This window comes from Castor canadensis, chromosome 1 (genome assembly GCF_047511655.1).
Source record: "Castor canadensis chromosome 1, mCasCan1.hap1v2, whole genome shotgun sequence".
Lineage (NCBI taxonomy): Eukaryota > Metazoa > Chordata > Mammalia > Rodentia > Castoridae > Castor > Castor canadensis.
The window spans coordinates 146491458-146511223 of record NC_133386.1 but is presented as its reverse complement, the minus strand read 5'-3'; the positions used below and the strand labels follow the sequence as shown (position 1 = coordinate 146511223).

Below are 19766 nucleotides of genomic sequence, written 5' to 3'. Positions count from 1 at the left end.
TAGCTAACGGAAAGGGTAATAAAATACAAAATAAAACAAAATGATAAAAAGAGCAAATGAAGAAGAAAAGCAAAAGTGACCAAAAAAAGAGAAGTTGTAAAAGTGAAAAAAAACCCAAAAAGAAAAAAGAAAAAAACCAATGACAAGAGATCTGCATCCCCAATTCTTTGCCTTGTGATGCTCATCAGATTTGAAGGAGTGATTTGAAGGTGAAGCTTTTTGTAATTCTTCTCAATGGTTTGCAATTTAGATGGAGCTACCTTGCAGAATGTAGACTTAGGAAGTCATTAGCAATGATTCTATTCTTTTCATAGTTCCTTGGACTAGGTTCTCCTAGGCAGGAGGTAAAACTGAACAGCCCTGGGTTAATGAGCCAGAATGGAAAACTAAATCCACTAGGCAAAATTTCTTTTCAGAGATTTTTTTGTGCTTTGGGGAAAATGCTGGCCCCAAGGTGTGCTAACTAACTAGCATTGTATATGTCACACCATAAGCAAAGATTCTCTCCCATGCTCCTTGGGCTGCTTGCTACTAACTTGGGACAAAGAATGGGGAGTCAGTGCAGTTTGGGAAAGGCCACAGGCTTCAAAGTTCCCTGTTTGGAGAGGGGATGATCGATTTTGTGCAATCCAAATCCATGATGGTCTTGGGACACCCAAATTTGGATCCCAACAAAAACATACATGACTGTTCTCTCCAAATTATCTAATTCCAGATCTTCCAGAACTGCCAATATCAAAGGGAAGTGCCTTCTGCTTCCCTATGTATCACAGTCCACAAATACCACTGCATAGAATTCTCAGAGTATTTGAGACCTTACCCTGGACCAAAACTGTCTCTCTAGGCAGCCATCTGCGGAAGCAGTGCAGAGAAAAGGCCACTGAGTCTTATAGATAGAGAAATGCAGAGGCTCATGATCTTTGAGTAGACAATAGAGCCCTTCTCAAGATTGCTCCCTGCAATGGTACCATGTACATATGCTGGGAAGTGCATAGAACTTCTCCAGTGCAAACTTGCTCTGTATATTTCAATTCTCTTGTCTCTTTAGACCGTTTAGTCTGTTTATACTGTTTAGATTATTTGTTGGTAAGGTTCTGGATTCTGCACTTCTAGAGACCACCAAGATTCTCTTTCATCTACTGCCTTGCAGAAACTGTGTACTTCCTCTTCCTCTGCTGAGCATCCACACCTCAGTGCTGGAACACTCTGTTTCTCTTACTGTTCTAATATCTAATTATTTCTCAGTTTTACCTGGTCACTGACTCTTTCCACAACTTCTCCCCCATCCCCAGTTCAACATACCTGTGCTTTCCTCCACTCCCAACTCAACATACCTGTTGTTTTGGTTCTATCTCTTGGGGAAGCTGGCAAGTGTTAGTGCCCTAATCCAACATTTGAATCTCATCATTTCTTACTGGTGAAAACAGTCAAATTCTTTCTTCTGGCTTTTTAAAATCACACAGTAAATTATTATTATCTATAGTCACCATACTTTCCAATAGCACACAAGAACTTCCTTCTCCTATTAACTATAACTTATACCTATCAGTCAACCTTTCCTCATCCCTCCTTCTTTTCTACTCTCACAGTCTACTGAGGCAGGATAGAATAGGGACCATGAACATGGAAATCAAGAGTTAAACATTAAGAAAAACACTGCATTAATAGATAACTTGATCAGTGGTACATTTACATTTTTCTTTGATTTCTACTTCCCTATTAGGTTGTAGTAGACAATGATGTCTTTATCTTTCACTAATGATTGCTTGAACTTCTTGATAAGTACAGCCTGGAAAAATATTTTAAGGAAAATATCTGGTGAAACTCATTCTTTAATCAACAGGAATTTTTGTAAAAAGACAATATATCTGTGTCATAAGGATCAAAAAATCTAGTACCCAGAGCAGGCTTAGTGTGTCTGAATCCAATAAAGTCAAACTATTGTAATAACAGGAATGATTGAACACACCATATGTTCAGAACAACACAGATTCTTACCCAGAAAAATGTTTAAATCAAGATCCCTACCCCATTTAACTTTCATATATATATATATATATATATATATATATATATACACACATGTTTCATATATGTATACATATATATAACTTTCATCTATATATATTACACACACACTGTACATATATATATATGTACATATATATATATATATATATATATATCTACAGATGCTAAAATTGCTCATTGAATCTCTTCTATTCAGCCATACTTTGCCTATGAGGTGTGTCTTTTCCACATTATATGCTGAATAAAACTCTGCCAATCTTTACTTTTCCTGATGTCTTGGTCTGAAGTTGCTTTTCTCTGTTGAACACAAAGGACCTGCAGAGTCAAGAATTGAGATCCACTTTCTCTGGGGACCTCCCTGAGAACCCACCAACATTTTTATATTTCATGCATTAGAGAAATCAGACAGTACTAGTCTTTCTGTGCCTGCTTTATTTCACTCAACATAGTTATCTTTTGTTCATTTTTCTTGTTGTTCCAAATGTGAATATTTCATCCTTTTTTATGTCTGAATAGTATTGCCTTGATTATGATATCTTTGACAAATTCTTCATCTTCCTTATTTCTACTCTTCAAGTTTCAATATAAATATTATCTCATCCAGGAGCCCTTGCTTGCATGCTGAATAATAATGGAAAGAAAAAGTACAGTGACTGAAAAGGAAATCTTCTCAGAGGGACATCTGAATGGTCTCTACTGGTTACCAAAACCTCGGTGCTGGTGAATCAGTAGACTAGGTAGCTGTGCATAACAATGAATTAGGACTTTTTGGAAGTTAGGTGGATATTTCAATGCATTTCTTGTTTCTTTCTTAGGAAGGCAGGGAATATGTCCTCATGCTTCATTGAGAGACAGCTGCTAATACGCAGAGCCGTATTCTTTTGAGTATTGCTCTTAGCTGAAAGTAACATTATTGAATGAAAAATCTGGGAGTGAATGCCATTCCTTTCAGGGAGCCCATAGCCACCAACTGAATGATAAAGTGACTTAAAGACAAAAAAACCCCCACCCTGTTATGGCAAGGTTGGAATGCTGTGAGCTGAGATGCATGCTTTGGTGTTCCCTGTGGGCTAAGACTTCAGCTGGTCCCACATCTTTATCTGGTATCTCCCCATCTCTTGTCTGCCTCTCTCATCCCTACAGTCTTCCCCTGAGACCATGCCACTGAATCATTTGTATGAGAATTACTAAGACTCTGCTTTTGAAGAATTTGTCAAAAGATGGAGTGAACACAGGATAAGAATTGCCTGTACTTCATTACACACATTCAAAATTAAAAACAGTGAAGTATAAGCAGTAAGTTTTTATTTGTGGCTCAAAGACTTTCTCACTAAGGAAACAATTATAATCCTTAGCCATCATCGCCAGTCATATAGTCATGTAGATTGAATTTCTGTCTACAGGCCAAAATGTATTTGTCTCTTGAGCTAGGATTTCTGTTTAGTTGCTAATGGCTCTCATTACTAGATATTGGTATTTTTCTTGTGCTTCTATTTCATGGAGTTTGAAATTGCATAGTTGATTGCTTATGGAAGTGTATGATACAATGTGCCAAAGAAAGATGAGTCTGCATGTTGCTTTCAACTCTGTGCTTCTGATTCCTAAATCATTAGCCCACCTGTTTGCTGTTATATTTGTCCTCTACTCTTCCCAATGCAACGTCAGTCAGCTGCAGGAAGAGTAATAACAATAACAGTATCATTTCCAGCTAGAAAATGAAGCTGAGGACACTTTCCCCCTCCCTCAACTATGAAGAAATGCACTCAGGGTACATAAAAGAATACTTTTAATTGTATTTCTGGAAACTGTAACTTAGAAAACCATCAACTCATTCTTTCACTCAGAAATTACATTGGTGCTCTTTATCAAGTTATGCTTTTTGTCTTCCCATTTCCTGTCTTCTTTTGGAATTTGAGTTTTCTGAATTAGAGTTTTTTCCTTTGGTATTTCAACATCTTTACATTACTTTTTAAATAATTGCTCTCAGTCGTATAATGTCTTTTCCTAAAACTTCATGCTTCACACAGTTAGTAGTGTAGTAATTTACACAAAATATAAAGATCCCTAGACTCTATATACCTTCTACTACCTTTATAATATTGTTCCTATGCATCTTATATCTGTTCATATAAAAACACTAAAAAGTTAATATTGTGTTTTCATTTGATGTTTATCTATTTTAAAGGAATTAGAAGGAAAACATTTTTATACTAAACTAGGCATTTTCCACTTAGCTTCTCTTTATCCATTTCTGACAGTAAGAGATTCCCATTCTACCCTAAGGTCCATCTTCATGGTGGTATAATAAAGGTCCCTGACAGAGCAATAGCAACTGCATTCTCCTGGGATGTGTGGGAATCTCATAGTGGGCCTTCCAGAATGGTCCATCAGAATGTTAAGAGAATAATGTCTGTGCACTGAATTCCAGCCTCCATTATTTGGGGTTACTCTTCCACATCTGGGAGGTGCTAGCATGTGGACTGCTGATGGCTTCCCAGAAAGTGTCAAGCTTCTGAGAAGGAGTGAAGCATTACAGTGGATACTTAGAGGGTAGCACTAGAAGCAGGAAACTGACAGTGGGAGTTGGAATACCTCAGCACAAGCTGTTTGAACTCTTCAGTCAGTCAAGGGTTTGATTCTATTTCACTTTAGGAAGACATCCAACCCTCTTTTTAATTGTACTTACTCATATATCATTCAAGACAAATATTTTCTTCCTTCTGATATAAATGTAAATATCTTTAAAATTACAGTTATTTAAAGTCAACTATTTTGCTTATTGTAAAGCACTGTGTTTTAAATTTTTGTATATTTTTAATTGTACCATGGTTTTATTGTGATATTTTCATACATGCATATAATGTACTTTGATCATATTCTCCCCATCTAGTATTTGTTCTGCCACCTCCATGTTACAGTTCTTAATGTTTCAATTTTGTATATAATGACTTTGATCATAGTCACCTCCTTATCAGTCTCTCCTTTTCTTCCACCTTTCCATTCGTTACTTCCTCAAAGAATCCTCCTTCTATATATATATATCTATTTTTTTTGTGTTTTTAAAGTTTAGATTCCAGGCAAGAAAGAAAACATATGATATTTGTCTTTCTGAGTCTGGCATATTTCATTTAACCTGATGATCTCCAGTTCCAACCATTTCCTTCAAATGACATAATTTCATTCTTCTTTATGATGATGAATACTCCATTGTGCCCTATATAACATTTTCTTTTTCCATTCATTGTTTGATAGACACCTTGGCTGATTCCTTAGCTTGGCTATAGGATAGTGAATACAGCTGCAGTAAACATGGGTGTGCAGATATGTCTATTGTATGCTGGCACATATCTTTGGATAAATTCCCAAGAAAGGTGTAGCCTGTATATATGAGTTCTGTTATTAGTTTTTTGAAGAATCTTCATACTGATTTCCTTGGAGGCAGCATTAGTTTACATTCCCCATAACAGCTTAGAAGGACTACTTTTTCCTGCATTCTTACCAGCATTGTTTTTGTTTGTTTTATTGATAATAGTTAATCTGATTTGGGTGGGAGGGAACATGATGTCATTTAGATATGTATTTCTTTTTATGGCTAAGGAAATTTAGAATTCTTCAGGTATTTGTTGGCTATTTGTACTTCTTTTGAGAACCATCTGTTCAATTCATTTGACCATTAATTAATTGGTGTTTATTATTTTAGTTCTTTATATATTCTGGGTCTTGATCCTTTTTCCAATTTTGCAGATTATCTTTTCAATCTGGTAATTGTTTCCTTTGATGTGCAGAAGCTTTTTTAACTCTATGCAATCGCACTTGTCAAACTTGGTCTTATTTGCTGAGGTATTGGAGTTCTATTCAGAAAGTTGTTGCCTAATGCCCATATCTTCTGGTGTTTTCCCATAGTATTTTCAAAGTTTCATGGGTTACATTCATATCTTTGGTCCATTTTGAATTGAATTGTGTATAAGGTAAAAGATAGAGATCTATTTTCAGCATTCTTCATGTGGATATCCAGTGTTTCCAGCATTTGTTGACAAGGCTGTCGTTTTTTCCAACATATACTTTTTCCTCCTATTTTAAGAATCAGATGGTTAGAGCTGATTTTTTCTGGGCTCTCTATTCTATCTCATTGGTCTACATGTCTGTTTTTGTGCCAATATCTGCTGCTTTTATTACTATGACTCTAGTATAATTTAAAGTCAGAAATTATGATACCTCTAGCATTCCTCTTTTTGTTCAGGATTTCTTTGCCTATTCAGTCTTTTATGCTTTCGTATGAATTTTAGGATTGATTATTTTTGTCTCTGTAAAGAATGACATTGGGATTTTGATTGGGATTGCATTGCTTTTGACAGTTTAGCCATTTAAAAAATGCTATTTTAGCCAATCCATGAAAATGGGAGTTCTTTTCATCTTCTGAAAATTTCCTTAATTTTTATTCAATGTTTTACTGTTTTCATAGATGAGCTCATTCACCACCTTAGTTAAATTTATTTCTTTGTACTTTTGAGACTATTATAAATGGGATTGTTAATTTCTCAGCCTGATCATTCCTGGAGTATAGAAAAACTACTGAAATGCTGATTTTATATTTTCCTTCTTTTCTGAAAGTGTTTATCACATATAAGAGCTTTTTAGTGGAGTCCTTAGAGTCATTTATGTATAGGATCACATCTACTACAAATAGGAATAATTTTACTTCTTCTCTTCCTATTTTTATCTTGCCTTATTTCTCTACATATTCAAGCCTTATATAGAGTAAGAGTGGAGAGGACACATCTTGCTCCTGACTTCAAAGGAAATGTTTACATTTTTTCCCTATTTAAAGCAATGCTGGGTATAAGTTTGTTATACAGAGTCTTTAATATGTTGAAATATATTCACTCTTTTTCTATTGTTTACAAGCTGTTATCTAAATGGGATGTTGAATTTTGTCAAAAGAATTTTTCTATATCTATTGAGATCATTATGTAGTTTTTGTCCTTTTTCTGTTTACGTGCTGTATTACATTTATTGATTTGTGTATTTTGTACTATCCTTGTTTCCCTGGAGTCAATTAAACTTGATTATCATGTGTTATCTCTTTTAATGTGCTGTTGAATTTGGTTGGTAATTATCAAATTGAGAATTTTCTACATCGCCCATGGTTTTGAAGTTTTCTGTGATCAGTGAAACTTTACTACATTACTTATATGCATATGGTTTCTCTTTATTATGAATTCTTTAATGGTACTAAAGCCAACAGGGATAAATGAAAGCTTTACCACATTCCCTATGTTTATACAGCTTTTTTCCACGTTTCTTATGTTCTATATTTTGTGTCCATTATCAACGTTGATCAGCACATTTTGTGATGAATGACTAATGAGAACCTCTCCACATACATGCCTTTCACATGCATTACTCCAGGAGAACATTTTATTTCTATGATTGTATCTGGAATCTGGATAAAAATTTCTCCACATTGGCTACATTTTTATGTTCACAGATTCTCAGTCATTTGACATCTGAAAAAGGGGAAAGCCCATTGTGAAGGCTTTTTTCTTGAGCATTTATAAGGAGCATTGCTGTATACACTATAAACTGTTTTTAACATAAGTAGAATGAATGCTACCATGTATGTGTTCATTGTAGAAATTGTTGTATAATTTTCCTTTGACCTCAGTGTAATACTGACTTCATAAAATGACATTGGTAGCATCCCTTACCTTGCTATTTTATGGGACAGATTGAGGAACATTTCTATTAGTTCTTCCTTAAAGGTTCAGTAGAATTCAGCAGTGAATCCATCCAGTCCTAGGCATTTCTTGTTTAGGAGATGCCTCATTACTGCTTAAATCCCATTGCTCATTACAAATTTAAGTTGTTTGTATCCTCTGTTCAATTTTGGTAGGTCATATGCATTAGAAATTTATCAATTTCTTCTAGGTTTTTCAGTTTATTGCAAAATAAAAATTTTAAATATTCCCTAATGATCCTCTGAATTTCATTGTTATTTGTTATGATATCCCCTTTGACCTCTAATTTTATTATTTTGGATGTTTTCCATCTTCCTTTTGATTAGTTTGGCTCAGACTTTGTCAGTGTTGTTTATCTTTTCAAAGAACCAATGCTTTGTTTCATTGACTATTTTTATCATTCTGTTAGTCTCCATTTAATTAATTTTTCCTTGACCTTTATGATTTTTTTCTATTTACTGATTTTGGATTTGTCTTACTCTGTCTTTTTTGGGTTAAGAGCTTGAGATGCATCATTAAGTTATTTATTCATAGACCCTTATTTCTTAGTGTTGGCATTCATAGCTTAATTTGCATTTGTTTTGTCCCAAAGATTTTGGTAAGCTGTGTTTTCATTTTCACTTATTTATTGAAAATTTCATCCTTATTTCTTCAATGACTTACTGATCATTTGAAACTGTATCATTCATTCTCCCTGTGTTTGAATATTTTCTGTAGTTTCTCTTACTGTTGATTTCTAGTTTCATTCCATTGTGGCCTGATAAAATACAGGTGATTATTTCAATTTTTCCTGTATTTGTTAAGACATTTTATGTCCTGAAATATAGCATAGTTTAGAGAAAACTGTAGACCTTTGAGAAGAATGTGTATTCTATGTCTGCTAAGGGGAATGTTATGTAGATGTTTGTTAAATTCATTTGATCTATCATTTACTTTTGATTTTTTTTTTACCGATTTGTCTGAATGACCTCTCCATTGATGACAGTGAGTTATTGAAGTCATACACTATTATGTTGGAGTTTATCTGTGCTTTTATTGTTTGCTTTATGAAATTCAGTGAGGCAGCCTTTGGTGTGTATACACTTAGAATAGTCATATCTGCTTTATGGAGTCTTTCATTTATTAATATGAAGTTTCCTTCTTTGTCTCTTCTAACTAGTTTTGGTTTGAAGCCATTTTGTTAGATGTATGTATAGTTACTCCTGCTTGCTTTTGGGCTCCATTTCCTTAGAATATATTTTTCTATCTTTTCATTTAAAAACTTTTATTTGTGCCTGTGAGATGCATTTCTTACAAACAACAAATGGTTAGGTCTCAATTTTTCATCCAACCTCTACCCTGTGTCTTTTGATTAGAGAAATGAGACCTTTAGCATTCGGTTACTATTGAAAGATAGGTTCTTGTCACTTTTGCTGTTTTTGTAGTACTTGATTATTTCCTAATCCTCACATGCTTATCTATTTATCTAGTGAGATTTATTCTTGTTTTCACAGTCTTCTGTGGGGAAGATCCATTTAAGTATCTTCTGCAGTGTCGAATTAGTAGTCATGAATTCCTTTAGCTTTTGCCTATTGTGAAATCTTTTTATTTCTCCTTCAGTTGTGAATGATAGTGTTGCTGGATACTGTAAGGTTACTGTTTCTAGGAGGACAGTTATTTTCTTACAGGCTTAGAATACATCATTCTATGCCCTTCTGGCCTTTAAATTTCTGTTGAGAAGTTTGATGTTATTCTGATGGGTTTTCCATTATATAATATTTGGTGCTTCTCTCTTGCAAATTTAAATATTCATTTGTGTTCTGTATATGTAATGTTTTAATTACAATATGATAATGAGAGGTTTTTTTTTTTTTTTTTTGGTTTCATCTGTTTAGTGTCCTAAAAACCTCCTGCTTCAGGATAATTGTCTTTGTCTCAATATTTGGGAAACTTTGTGCTTTTATTTTATTGAATAGATGTTCTGTACCTTTATCTTGCACCTCTTCTCCTTTCCTTCTTCTACCATAATTTGTAGGGTTGGTCTTTTAATGGTATCCCAGAGGTCTTTTGTGTTCCATTCATACTTTCTTCTTATTTTTTAAATTTTTTGTCAAAATTCCCCTACCTTATCTTCAAGCTCTGATATTATATTTTCAAGTTGGTCTTGTCCATTTGTGAGATTTTCAGCTGAGCATTTTATTTGATTTATGAACTTTCCATACTAGAATTTCAATTTGGTTTTTCAGAATTTCTATGTCTTTATTGAATTCCTCTTTCATATCCTGCATTGTCTTCATTATTTAATTTAGTCATTTATTCTGTTGGAACTGATTCAGACATTTACTTGTGTCCTCTTTAATTTTACTTATAATTCTTATGGTTATGCTTGTGAATTGTTTGTCTGGGATTTTATTCACTTCATTGCCATTAGAGTCCATTGTTGTGAAACTGTTGGAAGAGTTGTGTTGCCTTGTGTTTTCATATTTACTGTGCTTCTACATTGGATTTGTACATTTGTGTCCAAGTCACCTGCAGTCTTTTTTTCCCTTTATTGTTGTGCTGGGTGAGGGTACATTGTGGCATTTACAAAGGTTCTTACAATGTATCAACTATGTCCATTAATGTGCAGTTTCTTAGTTTCTCAGAACTGCACTTGGGGTGTAGCTCAGGAACAGTAAAATCACAATTTAATACCAGACCAGATATTGAAAAGAAGTAATAAACAATTGAAAACACCATCTGCACCAGCTCTCTACATAAGGTTATATATAACAGTATCTCTGGTTGCTATGGAGTATACTAGGAGTTTAAAATTATTAAAGGTATAGAAATTAAACATTAAGTAAGAAAAAGAAGTGGTGTGGCAGAAGGAAAAAAGAAGGAAGATGGGGAGAGAATGAAGTGTATGTGGTGAAGGTATAAGAAACAATGGTGTGTGAGAAGAACGTGTAATTATTGCAGAGAAAGTTAATATACTCAGGGATGAAAAAGAATTAAAATAAGAATTAAAAATTAAAGGATTAAAAATAATATTTTATGGAAAATGTCATTAACTACATACATGTTTATGTGCTTATATATACAATTCTTAGCTGTATGCTTATCATTTAGGAAATATGTTATAAATGCAGTAGGCCATTAGTATCCATGGGTATATGATTCCAAGAAGATAACTATCCAGGAAAAAACCATTAATGCTCTAAAATTACTTAAATTTACCTATACCATATGTTCAGTAGTTTTGAGCAACCATTAACCTCAACTGCATGCAGTAGGCTACATTACTGAAACAAAAATTACTGTTGTGCAAATTTATACTTCTCACAAAGAGTTAGATCTTTTTTTCTGTTCTTTATCTTGAATACTGGGAAAGATTAATTTCTATAATACCATTCAGCTTCTTCTAAAGGCATCCATCCACCTTTCAACAAAACTAAAATTTTTGCTTTGCCACTTTTAAGTACATTACATGCCCTTTTAGGCTAGGGAGGATTACTGGAAATTTTACCTTACATTTTGGGCACCACTGGCTTTTGAAGAAGTGAAGGGCAGGGAAACACTTGACAGATCATATGATTATTTAAAATGATTTAAACACAACTGATGATAACACAAGACTGACTGAAACCATCTATGCATAAGATGAGCTATGTACTGTGTATAAGGGAATTTAAATTTTGTTAATGAAATTTCTTTTGATTTTTATTGATTTATCCATTTATTTTTGACTGTGCTTGATCAAATAAAGCAAGCTTACTGTATTAGCTATTATTCAGGTTTTTCTTGCAAAAGATTAGGCATATTTTCTTCCCAATATACTCAACAACAGTTTCTGCTATGGTGAACTGTCTTGAATTATTATTTGACTTTAAAGAAAAATGCATGTATATGAAGGAATTTTTTAAAGGATCTCCACTAAAATCAATTTTTAAATTGTAGAAACTCATAATTGCATTTATGTATTGGTTTTTGAATATATTTATTTATGATGTTCCACATATGTTAAAGAAAATGAAACTACCATATTTATAAATTCTTTTTTTTTATTGTAGGTTTGTTTAGCCACAGCTACATTGTCTCATGGATTCACTGGTTGATGGGAACCACACTGCAGTGACAGAGTTCATTTTATTGGGCTTAACAGATAATCCACTCCTTCGAATCATTCTCTTCATGATCATACTATTCATGTACTTGGTCACCATATTTGGCAATCTCAGTACAATCATTCTTATCAGAGTCTCTTCTCAGCTCCATCATCCCATGTACTTTTTTCTGAGCCACTTGGCTTTTTCTGACATAGTCTTTTCATGCTCTGTCACACCCAATATGCTTGCTAATTTTCTGGTGGAGAGAAACACAATTTCCTACCTTGGATGTGCCATCCAGCTTGGTACAGTCATTTTCTTTGGTACAGTTGAGTGTTTCCTTCTGGCTGCCATGGCATATGATCGATTTATGGCCATCTGTAACCCACTGCTGTATTCAACCAAAATGTCCACACAAGTCTGTGTCCAGTTACTTGTAGTAACTTATGTAGGTGGTTTTCTTAATGCCTCCTCCTTTTCATTTTCCTTCTTTTCTTTACTCTTCTGTGGTATTAACAGAGTCAATCACTTTTTTTGTGATTTTGCTCCTTTAATTGAACTCTCCTGTTCTGATGTCAGTATCCCTGCTGTTGTTCCCTCATTTACTTCTGGCTCCATCATTGTGTTCACGGTGATTGTAATTGCCATTTCCTACATCTACATCTTCATCACCATCCTGAAGATGAGTGCCACTGAGGGCTGCCAAAAGGCTTTCTCCACCTGTACCTCCCACCTCACTGCTGTCATTCTTTACTATGGAACAGTTACATTTGTTTATGTAATGCCCAAGTCCAGCTACTCCACTGACCAGAACAAGGTGATATCTGTGTTCTATATGGTGGTGATTCCCCTGTTGAACCCCCTTATCTATAGTCTAAGGAATAATGAGATCAAGGGGGCTCTGAAGAGAGAGCTTACTAGAAAAATATTTTCTTAGTGAAGTCTGTTATTTTATAGGACTATAGAGAGTAATAGTATCCCATAGATATAATAATAAAAGGAAATTGAATGAGAGTGGTTGAAATATATTTGTTGATATATCATTAGCTTATGTGAAGTTTTTCAGTAAATATGTGGTTCAATTTTTAGAATTTCAGAAAATAAGAGGCTCACAGTTACTTTCAATGAAAACAAATTAAAGTTGTAATTAATAAACCAAATTGATTTACATAAAACAAAACCTGCTAAATATACTTTTAAAGTCTTTTTTTCATATTTTCTCAATAGTTATTCTGTGCTGTCAGAGCCATCAGCGGGACCTTGCCTGTGTGAGTTGGCATCTGACCTTGTGAGAAAGCTCCAAGGAACTGAGGCAAAGGCTTCAGGACCAGACTGTGTGTGTGTGAGTTGGTATCTGGTGTTGTGAGAAAGCCAGATGTCTAGAAAAATAGTATTCAAGGTTCCCAGATGGCTTTGTGTCCTTCAGATATAAATAAGAAAGTTATGTTGACCATGTGCTTCTCCATTTTCATTTTATTTTATTCATATGTGCATACAACATTTGGATCATTTCTCCCCCCTTGCTCCCACTCCCTCCCTCCCCCCCCCCCGCTCCTTCCCTTACCCCCTCTTACCCTTCGCTACCCGGCAGAAACTATTTTGCCCTTATCTCTAATTTTGTTGAGGAGAGAGTATAAGTAATAATAGGAAGGAACAAGGGTTTTTGCTAGTTGAGATAAGGATAGCTATACAGGGAGTTGACATGCATTGCTTTCCTGTACATGTGTGTTGCCTTCTAAGTTAATTCTTCTTGAACTAACCTTTTCTCTAGTTCCTGGTCCCCTTCTATTGGCCTCTGTCACTTTAAAATATCTGCTTTAGTTTCTCTGCGTTGAGGGCAACAAATGCCATCTAGTTTTTGAGGTGTCTCACCTATCCTCATACCACCCTTGTGTGCTCTCGCTTTATCATGTGATCAAAGTCCAATCCCCTTGTTGTGTTTGCCTTTGATCTAATGTCCACGTATGAGGGAGAACATACAATTTTTGGTCTTTTGGACCAGGCTAACCTCACTCAGAATGATGTTCTCCAATTCCATCCATTTACCAGCGAATGATAACATTTCATTCTTCTTCATGGCTGCATAAAATTCCATCGTGTATAAATACCACATTTTCTTAATCCATTTGTCAGTGGTGGTCTGTCCCCATTTTAAATGAGACATGACAAAGAGTTAATTTTAACTGTGCTTCCCTGTACTAATGTAACCTTGACATGTAATACTTGGCATGCTTTTTCTGACCAAATGCTCTCTGTGTAAAAGGAGTTCATAAAAAGCAATGTATACATCATTAAAGTGGCTATTGAGCAGGACTCCGTAGTCTCCTCATCTTTTTACGGCTTCGGTAACCCAGGTTCCACCGGTAAATGGCATTACACTGTGCCATATGTTAAAATTTTTGTACTTTGTGTTTGGATGTTAAGTGTTCCCAAGGCCCATGAAATAAAGGCTTGGTCCCTAGCATGATGCTATCAACATGTCATGCAAACTTTGATAGGTTGAACAAAATCACCAAAACTGTCTGTAAAATCAATCTGTTTTTCTTTATAAGTTATCTTAGTTATTTGTTATAGTAACAGAAAGCTGACTAACACATTTATTAATTCTTGAACCCAAGTCCATAACGAGTTTGTTCAGTTCCTCTGAGTGTGTGGTGCACATCATCATCTGTTGGATCAAAACCATACACCTCTTACCTGATAAGCAAAAGAGAAAAGTAGTAACAGGCTGGCATCCCATTACACTTTGATGACATGCCCTCAATGAACTAAAGATCCTCCAGCAGGCTTAACTCCTGGATATAGTTGAGTTGAGGCGATTCTTATATCCAGGAGTTAAGCCTTTGGAAGTATAAGTGATGGTCAGAAATGGAATTTAACTTTTAGTATAGGATTCAAACTGAAAAATGCTATGGATAATGAGAAAGTGGATCAATATTATGGAGAAAAAAGTACAGAGCCAAGTGTATGAAGTTGATGTGCCATGGACAGGGAATAGTCAGTGCTGGTCTCAATGCATATATAACACCTGAGCAAACATGGCAGAAAGTGAGTAAACTTCATGTTTAATATGGTACTAATTGTGTGTGTGGATTTGTGTGAGTCTAATGTTCCACTCACATACATGTAATTTGACTTTCCATTCCAGCAATGGCAAGGTTGGCCATTTTAATCAATCCCATGGTGAATACAACTGAAACAGATGATAAAATGTTAAGCACAGCTTAAATATCAAATTAGGCTTTACAGGATAATAAGGATATCCATCAGAAGAAAATGTGAAGACCCAGGGAAATTGACTAACTCTCAAAAAACTCTTTTGAAATGATGTAATTTGATAAATTGAAAGAAAGTCTTATTAACCTGAGCTGAATTTGGTGCTCTTTAAGGATTATAGGGGGCAAGTAAAAAAAATGAACATATCCCTGTGAGAAGTCTGATTGGTATACCTCACATATATCCTTAGGATAAAAGGAAACTTGAATAACCAAGTCTTTGACTCATGCTGCTATGGAAGTATAGGGAACTGCCAGCCTTGAACTTGCCTATGAGATGCTCAAGAACAAGCTCAAGGTGAACTGGATAAGCAAATAACACAAGCCTAGTGATTTCAATCAAGCACAGAGAAAAAAATAAAGATCAATCAAAAGGAAGCAAGATATCAAATTTGAGAACAAGTGCCAACAAGAGACAACAGGAGCAAATCCAATAAGATTTATGATATAGGAATTAGTCAACACAGATCATAATATAACTTTGATTTAAAAGGTAAAAGACTACTTCAAATGCTTTTAGTTACAAAACCAAAAAATTATGACCATGTAGTGTTCAGAGTAGTCATACAGAACTTCATAACTGAAGATTTCACCATGCTAGCAGAGTTAACCAGCCAATTGTCTTTTCTGAGCATAGTCTTCACGGGTTTTTAGGCAGATGGCATCACAAAGATAAAAGCATCCTACTTTAGAAACCCCTTGACCCTCACTGGGATAAATGTGTCTCATAGCAATGTCAGATATGGTTCCATTGTCCCTGCAAGGGTTGCTTATAGTTATAAAAATCACTGTCCTCAAGGAAGCATATGGCATAAAACAGAATGTGTTTCACGTACCGTCCTTCCAATCAAGATGCATCATGTGTTTCACGTACCGTCCTTCCAATCAAGATGCATCATATAATAGTTATTTTATTTATAAGTAATGTTGCATGTCACCCAACTGACACTTAAGTTTATTGGTGGTTTAGGAGAAAGAAGAAGTTCAGCCAGAGGAAATTTGGCCTCGTTGAAGTAAAAATAGTGACTCTTTTGTCGAAAGGCAACAGTATATGTCAGCAGTGATCTTAAGTGCTCTGAACTAATGTTCTGCTTCAGATTTCACACTGGATCATAGGCAGAACTTAAGGATCCTAAATGCTGTTATTGTGAAGTGAACTACCTGCACTGTGTGTCAAGTACAGGACTCTCAGGGAAATTATAATACATCTTCAGGTTGTATAAAATAGATACCACTATAACTTTGCAGTTCTCTACCTTTTCATTGGGAAATTTTCCAAATTCATTGCCAAAACTATATACCTATTTGTTGATGAGTCTATACAGAAAATATTATTTCAACAAAATTATATATATATGGCTGTTGATGGATTTTATAATCATTTCTCTTATAACTTTATTAATGCTACTAAACTTAATTGACTTACTTACGAAAAGTTAATAGTTCAGAAAACCTAAAATGCCATATTCAGAAAAATTAAATTAAGAAGGTAGTAATAGACTTTTTAGAATGAATTTTAACCTCAGTTTTTAAGTACATAAGGCAGATATTCTGAACCACAATGGACATTAAAGATATATAGAATGAATATATTTAGTATTCAGCAAACAATTGCAAGGAATATATTAAATAAAGTGCATTCTTAAAACTTAATCTAGAATTGAAAAAGAGCACAAATATCAGTTTATTTTAATGGTTTTTAATTATATAAGTTATCACTGCTCAATATAGTGTGATAAAGCTATAAATCAACAAAAAATAACCAGAAAATTCATGTCACTTCTAAGAGTTTTCCAATTTACCTGACAGCCAATTTGTGTGGAATCTGAAAAAGCTTATTTCACTGAAGTTTAGAATAGAATGCTTGTTACCAGATATCAAGGAGATAGTGTGTGGTGAGGAAGTGATGAGGAAGTTGATCAATGGATACTAAGTTATACTTAGATACGAACAAAAAGTTCTGGTGCAGCATTGCAAAGCAGGTTGACTATAGATGACAATATGGAACTAAAAGACATGGTTTTGAAGGTTTTCAACATAAAGACATAGTAAATGTTGAAGCACTAGATATTTTAACCTGATTTAAACACAACAAAGTATGTACATGTATCAAAACATTACATAATACCCCACCAAAATGTGCACTTTTTATGAGCAGTCTTGTAAACTGAGGTCAGTAGAAGAAAGAGATCATAATTGGTAATTTGTTTAGAAATTTTAAAATGACAGTACTAATAGAAGAGAGATAAATAGAAGGCTAGAGACATAAATTCTGAGTATAAATTCTGCCAAAATCCTAGATTTATCACAAAATTATTTAATCTTGGGTTAGACAATAGGGCTCTGAGAGAAAAGAAAAAGATCTATCCTTGAGTTGTTGGACTGCCTAGAATAAGATTTATGGGTTTGTTGCTCTTTTCATTGAATTAATAAACCCAGACATCAGGTGCAGAAAGATGAAACAGTGATGTCATGAAGGGTCAGAAGAAAGCTTAGAAACAGATGTTTTAATAGCATCAGCTGGAAGTTGAAAAAACTGAAAAGACACACACACACACACACACACACACACACACAAACACACAAGCACATGACATTATTCAGCCATGAAAAAGAAGAAGAAATTCTGTCACTTCAGCAATTTAAATGAAGCAGGGAGACATTTTTAGCTGAAATAAGTAATTTACTCTTGTTGTAAAATACTGCATGCTTTCTTAAGATTAGGAAATAAGAAGACCAAATCTCATCACTTCTAGTTAATATTTACTGAGTCCTTGGCATGCAGTAAGTCAAATAAAAGTAATAAAATGAAGAAAGGTCAGCCAAGAAATAGGAAAAATGTCTCTATTTGTAGGTAGCATATGGGTTAAACACAAACTTATGAGAGCTTTCTAAAGCATATCAGTAGCACTAACTTAGCAAAGTCATGAGAGATATTATTATTTTTTTTAATGTATAAAATAGAAATTGCATTTTACGTACTTGGAGTAACTTATAACAGGCAATAATACAAACAAATATTTAGTGATAAGCTGTTGAAATGTCATGAAAGATGCCTGCACTAAAAATTATTCCCTTTATGAGAGAAAACAAAGATATAATAAATGGAAAGAGATAACATGTTCATGGAATAAAAGAAACAATATCAGTAAAATTCAACTTTTCAAAATATTGAATGATATTTTCATTGAAATTATGACAAAATACTAGCAGCATTATTCATACAGATTGATAAGATAAATCTCAAATTTATATGGTGTGAATATCAGCCAGAAAAAGGAAAATAAGAACAAAATAATCTACAATAATCAAACGTGTTTTATTTTTTATAACTCATGGTTTGTGGTTCTGTGTTATGCCTACAGTATTTTTCCCAAAAGGAAGTATTTTATTTTGTATTTATCTCTGGAAATTTCATTGTTTCATCATTTGCATTTTGATCTATGATACATTTTGAGTTAATTTTCTTGTATGTTGTTTGGTTTGGTTTTCTTACTTGGGTATGCAGGTGCACAGTGTGGTCTTTCTTGGCAGGTCTGTTAAATATAGCGCTTTAACAGGTCTGTTAAATATAGGAGCTGTGGATGCTATCTGGGCTCTGGATGACTGGTCTATCTCTAGTACTTTGGTCCACAGCCTGGTGCTGGGAAGCAGGTCCACTTCAAGATCTGAAGATAGAGGTTATATTACCACCTCAATTGACAGGCATGCCTTCTTTGGTCTCTGGGAGATATTCTCTGGGTCACTGGGTGAGTCCTGAGGCAGGCAGTACTGTTGCACTCTGTGTTTGAGAGATGTGCTTGGGTGAGGATGGAAATGAGTCACAGGGCTGCTTCAGAGTTCACAGATAAGATGAAACTGAGATCTTCAGATCTATCTCAGGATGACACATGTGCAGGTCTCTCAGATTTTCATGCCTATTCTTAGGAAGCTATTGAGAAGTTGATTTATGAAACCATTTCAACATCCACAGTGGATCGTAGTTCATTGGGCAAGCCTGAAAAGGAAACACATATTTTGATGGGTATGTTTTGAATGACATATTCAAAGTTGGCTCAGATAGTTCTAGAAGGGACATAAGGTAAATGTATGGTGGAGGAAGTAAAGGAGTTTGGCTCTGAGCAGAATTTGAGGGTAGACAATAGTTGATGTATAGAAAATAAATCACTTTGAAATGCTTTGCTTACTGGAAATTGTCAAAAGAGATGCAGAAATGATGAGCCCTAATGGCAACCCATGAGACACATAAAGAAAGGTCAGATATTATGGTAACCTAGTCAAATATTTAATTTCTTTGGCATGTTGTCGGTGCCTCAAAGGAATGCAGCTGCACTGATGCCTTAGAAGTGCTTCATGAATTGTTTTATTGAGGGGTGGGAAGAACAAATTAGAAGACACTTAAAAAAGAGACAGTGATGCATACATGGATTTCCAGAATCCCATTTTTTCAGCAATAAAATGATCACTAAGTTAAATAGTTTTCTTTTTTACTATTCTGTCTTCCCATTCTCATGCTCCTTTTCAATTTGATTCAAAGTTTCTTTTAGTTGAAACTACTCTGCCATCACCATACTAATCCCAATTAAGTGGGTAAATTATTTGTTTTGAATGTTATAAACACTTCTGGGAAACCAAGAACTGTCTCCACTTTCATT

At 34.5% G+C, this 19766-nt stretch overlaps 1 protein-coding gene across 1 annotated transcript; it reads left to right on the top strand.

Annotated features, from left to right (window-relative positions):
- Positions 1 to 11827: 11827 nt before the first annotated feature.
- On the top strand, positions 11828 to 12773 carry LOC109680804 (olfactory receptor 5P76-like). The gene has a single exon (XM_074067017.1). It carries the CDS (start codon positions 11829 to 11831, stop codon positions 12771 to 12773), a length of 945 nt encoding a protein of 314 aa, XP_073923118.1. The 5' UTR covers position 11828.
- The last annotated feature ends 6993 nt before the right edge of the window (positions 12774 to 19766 follow it).

What these genes read in the sequence shown, in the direction of transcription:
- LOC109680804 (XM_074067017.1), top strand. Translation starts at nt 11,829, where the DNA reads ATGGATTCACTGGTTGATGGGAACCACACTGCAGTGACAGAGTTCATT.